Source organism: Drosophila navojoa, chromosome X (genome assembly GCF_054131105.1).
Source record: "Drosophila navojoa isolate 15081-1374.11 chromosome X, UAZ_NAV_1.0, whole genome shotgun sequence".
In the NCBI taxonomy this organism is placed as follows: Eukaryota; Metazoa; Arthropoda; class Insecta; order Diptera; family Drosophilidae; genus Drosophila; species Drosophila navojoa.
Window position 1 is genome coordinate 5,684,100 of NC_142895.1, and position 13,067 is coordinate 5,697,166.

General features: G+C 40.2%; 3 protein-coding genes across 3 annotated transcripts; all 3 read right to left on the reverse strand.

The window, feature by feature from the left end:
* Positions 1-1,009: 1,009 nt before the first annotated feature.
* On the reverse strand, positions 1,010-2,306 carry LOC115564555 (uncharacterized). The gene has a single exon (XM_030389008.2). The coding sequence runs from the start codon at positions 2,274-2,276 to the stop codon at positions 1,122-1,124; it is 1,155 nt and encodes a 384-aa protein (XP_030244868.1). The 5' UTR covers positions 2,277-2,306; the 3' UTR covers positions 1,010-1,121.
* A 145-nt stretch (positions 2,307-2,451) lies between these two features.
* Positions 2,452-3,489, reverse strand: LOC115564556 (uncharacterized). The gene is made up of 3 exons (XM_030389009.2): positions 3,053-3,489; positions 2,877-2,996; positions 2,452-2,812 (listed from the first exon to the last, which is right to left on the reverse strand). Exons 1-3 carry the CDS (start codon positions 3,359-3,361, stop codon positions 2,630-2,632), a joined length of 612 nt encoding a protein of 203 aa, XP_030244869.1. The 5' UTR covers positions 3,362-3,489; the 3' UTR covers positions 2,452-2,629.
* A 320-nt stretch (positions 3,490-3,809) lies between these two features.
* Positions 3,810-10,963, reverse strand: LOC115564553 (monocarboxylate transporter 9). The gene is made up of 5 exons (XM_030389006.2): positions 10,627-10,963; positions 9,400-10,485; positions 4,420-4,564; positions 4,233-4,353; positions 3,810-4,166 (listed from the first exon to the last, which is right to left on the reverse strand). Exons 1-5 carry the CDS (start codon positions 10,726-10,728, stop codon positions 3,914-3,916), a joined length of 1,707 nt encoding a protein of 568 aa, XP_030244866.1. The 5' UTR covers positions 10,729-10,963; the 3' UTR covers positions 3,810-3,913.
* Positions 10,964-13,067: the final 2,104 nt, after the last annotated feature.

Sequence of the window (13,067 nt, forward strand, 5' to 3'; positions counted from 1 at the left end):
GAGAGAGAGAATGAGAGAGAGAGAGAGTAAGACTTTCAGATTTAATGGCACTAAACTTGGACTACAACAGGAATTAAGATGATCTACTCGGAACTTTTGAAACTATATTTAGAGAGAGATCTCCTCAGTCTTCAGAGTGTTTTGGCCAATCTACATACATATCTCTGAGGGTTTCTGAACTAGAGAAGTTCGGAATGCGGATAAATATAGCCAGAAGGGAGATCTCTCAAATTATTCCTAAAGAGTGAGCTGCTCAGTGTTAAGATTGGGATATTCATAATTAAAAAAAAAAAAAAACTATCTATTTTTTTTTATAAATCTGGAGTTTCGCAAAACATTTACTTATTTATATTTTCTAGTTCTAAACTTTTTGCAATATTAAAAAAAAAAGGAAATATTAATAATAATAAAAAAATTGACAAATATTAAATTCTTCTCATTATACCCTGACATTCTATTTATTTTTTATTTTATTTTATTTAGGCTTTGATTTTTTTTTTCAAATACAAAAATTTTTATTGATACCCTTTCTTTAAAAAATATTCAATTTATTTTGCTTTTTTATTTATTTTTATATAGGATTTATTACTTTTTATTTTTTTTATTTATTTATTTATTTATTTATTTATTTATTTCATTTTGTCTTATTCTGGAATTGCACAAACTATTTGTTTTTGATTTTCAATTTTTTTTTATTTTTTTTATTTTAAATGTGTTTTTTTTTTTACTTTTAGAAAAATTTGAACATATATATATTTTTTTAATTTATTTTCTAGATTCTTGAGCTTTATAAAATTTGTTAAAAATATTTTTAAAATTTTTTTTTGAATTTACAAAAATGTAATTTAGCACATGGGCCTAGAAAAACCTCAAGTTTAATAAACTTTATGAAATTTAAAAATGATCTATATATTTTGTAGTTGTTTTATTCAAGCTCAAAAGAGGAAAAACTCGAAGTTGTCTGGAATAAACGCGATTGCCAAGTGCTTAGCTTACAATATACACATACATATATGTAGGTTTATATAGATTAGAGACAGATTAGATTATACGAAACAGAATTAGAAAAAAAAAAAACACACAATCAATAGATTTGTATAGTATTGCCATTGCCACGCCCACTAAGTAGCAGTAATTTTGGCTGGCAGACGCCGGCGCACAACTTTGGTTAGCCGACGAGCAGGAGGCGGGGACGCCGTAGTGGCCAGCGCTGGCATAACGGTACTATTCATGGCCAAAGCTGGAGCCGCTGTGGTCAGGCCATCGCCATCGCCATCTCCCTCACCCTTGTGGCTGCCCTGGGCATAGCTGTAGCTGATGGTGCGCTTGTAGATGCGCTGCTGCTGCTGCGACTGCTTGGCGTTCGGCTGAGCGCTGCTCCTGCTCCTGCTCTTGCTCAGCTTGTTCAGCTCGGCGTCGTAGCAGCGGCGTAGGTGCTGCCCGCCGCCATCCTTGCACTCGTAGCAGACGCTCTTGCCCACCAGGCGACGCTCACAGAGACTGCTGCTCTCACCGCCGCTGCTGCCGCTGCTGCTCCTGGTGGCGCCTCCTGCTGGCTGCACAATTGTCGTGTGCCGCTTGCCAGAGCGACGCGGACGCGGACGCTGTGTCGGCATCGACTGCCTTGGCTGCTCCTCGCTCTGATCCTCCTCGGGCGCTATGTCCCGATAGCGCCTGTACTGGCTGCCACTGCCGTAGGCGTACTGCGCCGGCTGCTCCTCGTGCGAGTAGCTGCACGTCTCGGAGACCTCGTTGTTGCGCGACTCGCGGCATATTTCGCACAGCTGGCCGTGGCGACGGACGCGACGGCAGCTGGACGGCTGCGTCTGCTTGGGCTTCTGCTGCTGCTGCAGATTGCTGGCCTCGGCCTGGGACTCAACGCTCTCCTCCAGCTCGGCCGCCTCCTCGTCGCTGTCCTCGGGTATGCGATCGAAATACTGCCGCACAAACTGTTCGTAATTGCGCTCGTAATCCTCGCCAGAATGGCCTTCGACGCTGTGGCTATTCGGCTCCAGTTCCACGTCCACGTCATCATCATCAGCTGCATCTGTTTCCGTTTCTAGCTCATCCGCATCCGCATCCTCGTCCAGCTTGGCCTGGGCCACAGGCAGCTGTGCCGCCAGAGCCTCAGCCCGGCCCGGCTGCAGGTCATCGGCATTGGTGAGTGCGTCCAGCCGCTGCAGCAGCTTGCCCGGCGCAAAGGCCTGCCAGTAGTTGACACTGTGATCGTAGCCACCAGCGACCGCTCCGACCAGCAACAGCGTCAGCAGCAACATTTCGATTGCGATTTGAAGCGCTGCCTCGAGCGACAGCTGCCTATATACGCCAGCGGGCGATCCAGCGATGCGTGGCCAAACCAATTGGACACCGATGATTGGGCAATGGCAAACCGCAGCGCGTCAGGAAATGCAATCGACGGCGACTGGAGGAAGTGCGAGTGAAAGGCATAGATTCGTGGCTGGCGCTTTATTGTGCCCAACCATGGCGAAAAGCAAAATAAAACGAGAGAGAACTCAGGTTGGGGTTCATTAAACTAAGGCCAATTGGTAGCTAAAAACTTGTCGCTAAATAGATTGCCAATGGATCGAGGAATGGATTAGAGCAGATGCTGGCAGATGTCAGATGTCGGCTACGCGATGCGCTGCACATCGCTGATCCGCTGGGCACCGATGCTCGGCTGCGGCGCCTTGGGCGTCGGCTGGCGCTGGTGTCGCAGTTCGCGCCGTTTTTCCCGTATGATCTGTTTCGTCTGGGAGGTGTCCAGCTCCTCCCAGCCGCCGGCATTGTCATCCACCCAGTCCTCGAGATCGGCCTGCAAAGCGAACGTTGATCAGTTGACCGCGCACAGATGCACTTGCTCTCGCCTCTACACTTACATTAACACTAATGGGCACAATGTCTTGTGCCTTCAGTCTTGAGAAATCTGTGGGCGCTGGCGTCGGCGCCGCATCGTCCAGATAGTATTTTGGCTGCGGCTTGATCACTGGCGTCAATTCCTGCACATGAACAGAAATGAGAGCGTGTGCTCGGAGCGCTTCGGGCATACACTTACGCTGAAGAAGTCCGGCTCGGGCTCCTCTTTGGGCGGTGTGGGCGGCTGGGCCATGCGCTGGCGATACTGTTCGATGTGCTCCTCGACGGTCCGCGGACTGTCGTCCCACGAGTTCCAGTCGCGCTCCTTGGCGCCGCCACTGCTCGACGACGCCGGCTTCGCTGTGGCAGGGAAATCGCCAATAGTCACGGCTTGGAGCTGGTCGGCACCACTGTGGCTAAGCTTGCGGCGTCGCGAGAAACAGCAGAGGGCGCGCCGGAAGAGCGTTACGATGCCCAGCAGGAGCACTTTGATTTGTTGCAGTACCATTTGTTCAGAGCTTAATTGATATCTTTTTATTTTGTGAAGGGGGGAATGGGGTTCAGCAAAAGTAAGTGGGGCACAAAAGAGAAACAAGCAAAACAAATATGATGTGTCGTGTGACCAGTGTGACCAGGCGGCATGCCACAACTATCAGCTGTTCGTGGACAACGATAAGCTGAATGCTATGTCACTCGCACTCGATAACATAAATGTTATGCGATGATTGTGTGCGCACAAGCTCAAATTTGGAATGAAAAACTAATAGAGCTTACCAAAAATTTAAATAAACAAATATATAAATATATGTATAGTTACAAATATTCATATATGCATATATGAAAATAATGCTTATATAACTGCTTGATTTGAATTCGAATGCATACTCGATAGCTGCTCGATAGTTTTATATTCTTGGTAGAGCTTTTCTTAAAATTTCAAATGGGAAATCAAACGGTTTTGTGTTCGCTTCTCTCTTTATTCAATTATACCTACGTGTGGTGTATGAAAACTAACATTCGTTTATTTTATAAGCATAAAATGAGAACATCCAAACAGTTTTTAGTGCACCATCCTGTTGTTGCCATTGTCGTGCTCACACACATTGTTCTGTTCGATTTTGTTGCGCCGGCGAAATTTAACGCATAAAATTTCGATGATCCATGGCACAGCGCAGAGGGCCATGAAGCCGTTCAAAATGTGAAAAACCAACAAATAGTCTTGTGTGCGATCTCGTATATAACCCACGATTGGACCAATTATGAACATTCCGTTACCCTGTGTAAACATGAACAGACCGTAGCCACTGGCAAACCTGTGAAAAACAAAAACAAAGTCTACTGTCACATAGTTTTGGCAATTTAAAATTGAGTTACCGTACCGATCTTTTGGCAAGTAATCGGCAAACACCAAGGGCAGCGGAACATGAATCCAAGTGCGCAAGAAACCAAGCACGGCTGTGATGCAAGCCATTCCTACGAAATCAGTAATGCCGTTGAAAGCTGTAGTGATAAATAAAGAGATTAATTGATTTGGTATTATTTTCTAGTCATATGTATGCCACTCACCAAATCTGGTAAAAACAGTGAAAAGTGAACCAGCCAAGTAAATGTAACGTGCAGGCACTTGAATGAAACACGCAGTAATGGCCAGAAATATGCGTGATAGCAGATCCGCAGCTGCACCAATAGCTATGATATTTGCAGTATCAGGCTGAAAATTGATAAGTACATATGTAACATAATAGCAACATATATTTGTTATGAAAATAAAATGAACTGAACTGATTTTGATGTGAGCGAACGAACTTTTAAATTTCCCATGACACTGAACTCTAACAATCTCTCTAAATGCTGGCAGCGCCAAGAAGCAACGGTTCTTTGCCCACCGAAAACTGCCAAATCGCACGACCGATTGCCTATTGATCTCTTCTTCGGCTGCAGTTTTAGCTAGGCGTGCGAATGAGACAATTAGAGACCAACTTAGCTTTCTGCCTATTAAAAACGGCCAAAAATTCTGCCGGCAGAGGTTGCTCGTCATAAAGTCTAGAATATTTATTTAGTCAGTTTACGTTTGGACGCCGCAGAGGAAGCTGCTTTTCTGAAAAATCATCTCGTTTTCTTGTTTCTTGTGAATTCAAAGTGATAAAGTGATAAATGTATAAAGACTTAAAATTTTTGCTGTGAATGTGTAAGTACATAAATACATATATATATAAATATTTTTGCATATCTTTTTATTTTATTTTTTTGCGTGTGAAAGTGCATTGCTATGAACATTTTTTGAAGCGAGTCTATTATTTTGGCGATACAAAAAGAAAATTGAAGCTTTCAAAAAAATGCATACATATATTTCTCTAGAATTTTCAATTGTTCATTTCAATGTACTTGCGCATGCTTATCTACGAAAGTGCGCGCAAACGCAAAGCAAAGTATATAACGGAGATTTTTGTGCATTTCTAGGCCTACGCAAGACGTTGCCGCGCTGATTCAAAATGGTGGATGGCAAGCAGAGACTTCTGTGGACAACCGTTTGCGTGGGTGTGTGTGTGTGCAGGTATGTACAAGGGCTGCCAATTTTGTGAGTATGTGTATATAAAGAACACAAATGAAAAGCACAAAAGGTGCGCGGAAAATTTTAAATTGTGCAAATAAAAGAGAATTGAATAAAATTCATTTATGAAATAAAATTAAATATGTATAAAAAATGAAATAAAATAAAATAAAGAAAACTTAAGCAAATAAAAGAGAATTGAATAAATACATACATATGTACATATGTATATGAAATAAAATTAGGTACATAAGCAAGTTAGTTTTTGGAGGTTGCAAGCACGCGTCGTGCGTATAACGGAATTCTTGATGTCTGAGGCAGGCGTAGAAAGAGAATAAGAAAACTTCATGTGTGTGTGTATGCAAGTAAATGGAAAGTATATGAATGCAAAGCAAAGCAAGGAATTATTATGGCGATGTATAAAGACTTCAAATTTTTGCTGTGAATGTGTCAGTACACAAATACATACATACATACATATATAAATATATTTACGCATATAGATTTTTTATCTACATATTTTTTTTTATTTTTTTGTTGTACGAAAGTGCTTTGCTATGAACATTGCTGAAAGTGTGTCTATTATTTTGGCAACAAGTAAAGAAAATCGAAGCTTTTATAAAATTCATACATACATACATATGTTTGTATATTTCTCTAATATTTTCAAATGTTAATTTCAATGTACTCGCGCATGCTTATTTACGAAAGTGTGCGCAAACGCAAAGCAAAGTATATAACAGAGAATATTTTACAGTTCTAGGCCTGCGCAAAACTTTGCCGCGCTGATTCAAAATGGCGGCTGGCATGCGAAGACTTTTGCGGACAAACGTTTGTGTGTGTGTGTGTGTGTGTGTGCAGGTACATGGGCTGCGAATTTTGTGTGCATGAGCAAATAGTTAGGCTACCCGATTTTGTGTGTATGTGTATATAAGACTTAAGCGCGCGCAGCTAAAGCGCACAAATGAAAAGCACAAAGGGTGCGCGAAAAATTCGAAATTGTGCAAATAAAAGAGAATTAAGTAAAATGCATTTATGAAATAAAATTAAATACGTATAAAAATGAAATTAAATAGAATAAAGAAAAAAGCAATTCTTGAAGTTTGAAGTTAGGTGAAATTATGATATATTATTATTATGTTTTTATTAGATAATATAAAAAATATAAATCTAAAAATTATTAAACGTGCTAGCTACGAGGGCCATCGACGAATTATGATATAAAAAGCCAGGTATATAAAGTGCGCAGAATAAAAATTATTGACAGCTCTACAATCAAATTAGTAGAGGAATTTTTTATGTTATGTGGGAAAATGAAAAAGCAGTTATTTATAAAAAGAATAAAACTGGAGGAAAGCTTTAAGAAAAGAAAGAGTATATAAAAATAAATTTAGTACAATTAAATTAGTGATAGATTTCTTTGCTGGGTAGGGGAAAAAAGCAAGTATATAAAGTGCAGAATAAACATGGCGGACAGCAAGTACATAACATAACATAAAGGAATGCTTGATGATTGGGAATATGTGAAGCTATGTAGAAAAATGACAAATCGAGCAAAATCAATATGGCGGACGGCGCTGCGAATATATAAAAGTAAATACATTCAATACAATCAAGTTAGTCGAAAAGGAGTGCTTGAAGTGTGAGGTTGTGAAGTTGAGTTGAAAAATTAAAAATCGAAATGAAGTTGAGAATCAAGAAAACGGAAAGCTCTATACATGCGAGTAAAAAAAAAGAAGTGAATTTAATAAAATCAAATTAGTAGAAAAGAAATGCAAAGTGATGTAGAATAATGAAAAGGCCGCTATATGAAGTGCGCACGCGCGACAGTAAATATTTAAAATAGCAAAGTGAATAATCTATAAAAATTAGTGTAAGAGTTTTTCGTTAGGTAAAATTATGAACACATAGGAAAATGAAAAAGCAAGAGCGGTAGTACATAAAGTGAATTTAATAAAATAAATTGAGTAATAAATGAAATTGGCAAATCGTGTATATAGAGAGCAGAATTAAGATGGCGGACAGCCCTGCGAGCATATAAAAGTAAATTCAGTTAATCCGATCAAGTTAGTCGCAAAGGAGTGTTTGAAGTGTGAGGTTGTGAATAAATATATTTTATAATTTCTCTTAAAAAAAAAGCTTAAATAAAAGTGAATCTAGTTTACAGTCAAGTGAAGTTCTGAAGTTGGTTTGAAAAATTACAAATCGAGGAAATAAAATTGAGAATCAAGAAAACGGAAAGCTCTATACAAGCGAGTATATAAAAGTGAATTTAATAAAATAAATTGAGTAATAAATGAAAAATGACAAATCGTGTATATAAGGAGCAGAATTAAGATGGCGGACAGCTCTGCATGCATATATATAAAAGTAAATTCACTTAATCCGATCAAGTTAGTCGCAAAGAAGTGATTGAAGTATGAGGTTGTGAAACAGTAAATAATTAAAATAGCTTAAATAAAAGTGAATCTAGTTTAATAAAATATGCGAACAGCTCTAATAAATAGAAAGCAAATAAAAGTGAGTGAAATAAAATAAAATTACGAAAGTGATTCCTAATATTATGTGAAGCTATGTAGAAGAATGAAAAAGTAAGTACATATACACGGTGTACTTTCTGATTTAATGTATGTATATAATTATTTTTTTATATTATTTAATTTATTTTTTTATATTATTTTATTTATTTTATTATTTTTTTATATTATTTTATTTATGATTTTATTTATACACATAAATTCAAAAAAGTTCAGACAACTTATTAGAAGAAAATTTGCGAACAGTTTTACACATTTTTTTTTTTTTTAATTTTTAATTTAAGACAGTTAAGAAAGAATTTCTGTTTCAGATTTGGCCAAATAGCATATAAAAGAGAATCAAAAACCAATATGGCGTTGCTTCAATAAGTGCATATGCTACATATATACATATGTATGTATATATGTATGACAAGTATATAAGGAGAACGCGTGAGGGGAAAGAATCAAGATGGTAGACAGTTCGGCGCATTCTTGTGTATACACATAGGGGAAGGCATAAAGAAGACGAGGTTAGCTAAACTTAAGAAGGAGAATAAGAAAATATGCACGCATACAAATGTATGTATGTACGTGTATATGAATAGCAAACGGAAAGTAAGCAAGGAGAATGCGAGAAAGCAAAGAATCAAGATGGTAGACAGTTTGGCACATTCGTGTGCATACACATACATACATACATACATGAAGGCATAAAGGAGACGGAAAAACGAAGTACATAAGCTAGTTAGTATTTGAAGGTTGCGAATGCGCGTGGACGTTCGTGTGTATAACGAAATAAGAGAATAAGAAAAGATCATGGTGCTGCTTCACATGCATATGCATGTATGTATGAGTATGTGTGTATGCATACTAAATGGAAAGTATATGAATGCAAAGCAAAGCAAAGAATTATTATGGCGGATAGTTTTACATTGGATATTCGCGCGTTTCTATTTGACGTTACGTGAAGTTATAGGGGAGAATGAAATAAAAAATGCACAAAAAGCATGCGTGACAGTTAAGATTTAATAGAGTTGAAGAGTTCGATATGCGTGCATAAATATAAAAGTGATTTTAATACAGTGAAATCAGTGAAGGAATTTCAGATGTTTTAGAGAATAAGAAAATCTTATGGCGTTGACAGACGCTTGTGTTAATATATATGTATGTATGTAGAAAGAGAGAGAGAGAGAGAGAGAGAGAGAGAGAGAGAGAGAGAGAGAGAGAGAGAGAGAGAGAGAGAGAGAGAGAGAGAGAGAGAGAGAGTGAGAGTGAGAGAGATGGAGATAGCAAAGAATCAAAATGGAGGACAGTGAATTTAATACTATCAAATTATGAATAGAGTTCTTGATGTTGAGATTAAGTGAAGTGAAGTCGTATTGGGAATACGGCGTGACTTAAAAGATGAAATGAGTAAATTCCAATTCAACTCGAACTTATATTTAATATATTATGACTATATGAATAATGACTTACCTTGCTGTAGCCCAGTTCAAACAGATAGGACGGATGAATGGTGAAGAATGCGATGTCCGAGTATAGAGCGAACGTGATGCCCAGCACGATGTTAACGTAAATGGGTTGCTTGAGCAGCGGCAGATCGAGGAAATCGGCAATGGCGCCCCAGCAGCTGCGCTTGGCCACAGCACTGCCAACGGATGCACTGGGCACCGCATTCGGGGCATTGGCAATGGGATCGCTGACAATGGAATGGCGTCGCGATGCCTGCAGGCTGTGCTGCATCTGTGGCGAGGCATCGGTGACAACTATCGGGCCAGACCAGTTGCCCAGGCTGGTGATGCTGGAGGAGCGACTGGAAATCAGCTTCAGCATATGCTCGTCCACATGGGAGACACGACGTGAGCCCAGCCGTGACACTGGCAATGAATCGGTAACCGGCGCAGCTCCACCATTTGCCTTTGGCCCGAACTCGAGCTCTGGTATCGGCGTCAATGGCGTCTCTGGCTGAATGTGCACCACGACCGTTGGCTGAGCGAGGGGCTGCAACTGCTGGGCCTCCTCCTCCTCCTCGACGGGCACGCGCCGCATATGCCACTCGACGGGATGCATGAGCAGCATGCCCAGCACGGCGTGCGCATTGATGCCCGTCAGAACCAGGAGACAGCCACGGAAGCCGTACGTCTGCATCAGCATCTGCATCAGAATGGGATAGACCATCGAGCCGAGGCCAATCAGCGACTGGGCGAAGCTCATCCACATGACGCGATTCTTCACGAAATAGTTGTTAAACGACGTATAGCTGGTGGGAATGATTAGGCCGAATCCGGTGCCCTGCAGCAAACTGAACGCAAGGATCAGCTGCAGCGTTGTATTGGCAAACACCTGCATGCCCGTGCCCACAAAGTAAAGGATGCCACCGGCCAGGCCCACGGGCCGCATGCCAAACTTTCGGAACAGCGAGCCGGAGAAGAGTCCCGCAAAGCTCAACGAGCAAAAGAACGAGCTGGTTATGATGGCAATGGCGCTCGTCTCGGCGCCGATGCTCTTCAGGAAGTCGCCGAAGATTAAGCCGAACGAGGGCAACGCTGCCAGGCCGCTGATCTGTAAGAAGCGGCGCCTTCATGGATCAGATATATATGTGGTATATAGAGGGTAGGTATACACATATACATATGTACTAAATATATGCATGTATATACTATATAGCTCTCCTCCTCTCTTCCATTTGCAGTTCACACTTACGAATGGCAGCGCCATGCCAATGCAGACGAGTATGCCCCAGCCTCCATCGGGGGCCACCCATTGATAGGATTTGGATTTGGCTGACGTTGCTGCGGCAGTCATCTTAGCTGCTCGGAAGTCGTCCGGTGAGTGAATCGCGCCGGGACTAGATTGAAGAGCTCATCATCCGTTTGACTATTAATCATCAGCCTCTGACTGCTGACAGTAGCAATTAGTTTGAATTGTGGTGCTAGTTTAAGCCATAAAGACTGAAGGCTGATTAGATTAGGGCCAGCTAAAAGTGTGCCTCTCTATGGATGCTTGGACAGCGCCTAACGCTGGAATGGCCGTGTCAGAAACTTCCGTGGCAAGAACCATTCACATAGAGTAGTCTCGTTCAGATGGGATCTACCTTTTATTTACCATCGGTCCACAGCACAGCACTCGCTATACCCCGGACTCTTTGAAATTGGGGGGGTTGCGGCATGATGGTTCTGTGAGAGTGAAGGCGTGGTAGAGCCACCCCAGCTCACCATCTTCATCAAGAATATAGGCTCTATTGACTCTACCACGCTCTCGTCTATACCTTCGTGTGATCTTTGAGATCTTGTAAACTACAATGTGTAGTACGAGTTTTTTCATTAACTCTCATTTTGTTATCGATAAAAAGATATAAGATATACCCCAAGTCGTCTAGAATTTTACTTCATTGTATAGGTTCCCATAATGAATATATAAATATGCAAGTTTTGATGCAGATCTCTATAGATCTCAGGGTATCTCCCAGTCGCGTGCTTTTCCCCCAGCAACGATCTAGTTGTTCTCTTTCTGGCAAAACAAGAATTCTTGGTATCAACAATCATCAGCTATCATTTCGTATAGTTTTCGTTATCAGTCAACTATTTACAGTGCCAGCAGCGTATGGTCTGGTTGTTTAGATAAAGAGTGCCATCTCTCTGAAATCCCCGTGAGATTTATAGCAAGTGCATACGGAGCCTGAAGCATCTTGCCTCACTAGAAATGTCGCTGGAGACTAACGGACGTATAATTTATACCAATCTAAATTTATTCTTCACGCATTAGGGGCACTTTTTCGCCCGACGTACCCTCATGTTTGGTTTCCTCGCCAAGATCTTTGCTATGTAATAATTATCATTGTCATTAGCATTATCAATTTCGTCATATTTGCCATATGGAAAGAGACAGTTATTGCTTTACAATCGAGTTGATTTTACGGAACTACCATTATCGCTTACAGTTTGTTTTTATTTCGAACGGCCTTCGACTACTCTCAGACGTTGCTCGACTGGTAGATACCGGCACCGTCATAAAAATCTGTTATAGCCGTCTGAGAGATACACGCCCCAATTGAAATTCTCTGTTGTTATTATATCACTTTATTTAAATTTGATAATATATCATCTAGTTATATATATATATATATGCTATGTATAAGGCAATATCGTCAATGCATATCCAAAAGATAACACTGTTTCTCTAAATATAATTACTAGATTTCTAAACAAGTATACGGTAATACATATCATATATGTTATATGCATACATGCATGTACATACATATATATTCATACAAAAAAAATCGGGCTTTATATACTACACTCAACATAATCCGTTTCAAGTTTTTAAGTACATACTGTGAGTTTTCAATATTTTGTGTTAATGTGGGCGTGGCATACAGCTGCCATATATATATACTATATTCTTGTAGCCCAATCTGGACAGTATGGATTTTGGTCATGGCATTTTCTATACACTTTAGCAACACTTATTGCTTTCCGTTGATCTCTTATCATTATTCTGATTATAATTTTCTTGTCATTTATGTTCCGATTTCTATATATCTTACAATAAGGCATTATTCGCATGTCCAGCTAGGCATTTGCATAGGCACACATATACATGCATATACACACCTGTAGCTATCTATGTAGGTGTACTTGTCGTGTTGCATGTTAGCTGTCTGGCATTTTATTGGCTAAATGGAGAACCTAATGCAGTTGCATATATGTATATTTGTAGTTAACATTTTGTTGCTCGCTTCTGGTGGGTTATTTTCATTCAATTGAATATATATTGTTGAACATTATCTTCATTCATCTCACTGTATCCTTTGTGTATTTCTTTTTAGCTCGGTTAGGCTAGACGTCGATAGATGATGGTTACGCCCACACTCTCTCCTCACTCTCTCTCTCTTTGTTTGTGTAACTCTTTTTCTTCTTCTTTTTTCACCCTCTCTACCTTTCTCTAGCTCTAATCCTCAATATACATTTCGTTCCCCTCTCTAGATTTTGTTCTTATCCATCTGTTTGTTTATTCTACTATATTTATATCTTTCTTTACCTATAGTATACTGTCTTTCTCTTTACATAGGGTTTTCTCTCCCTCTTTCTCTACTCTCTCTCTCTCTCTTTCTCTCTGTTCCTCTTTCTCTAATCTCTCTC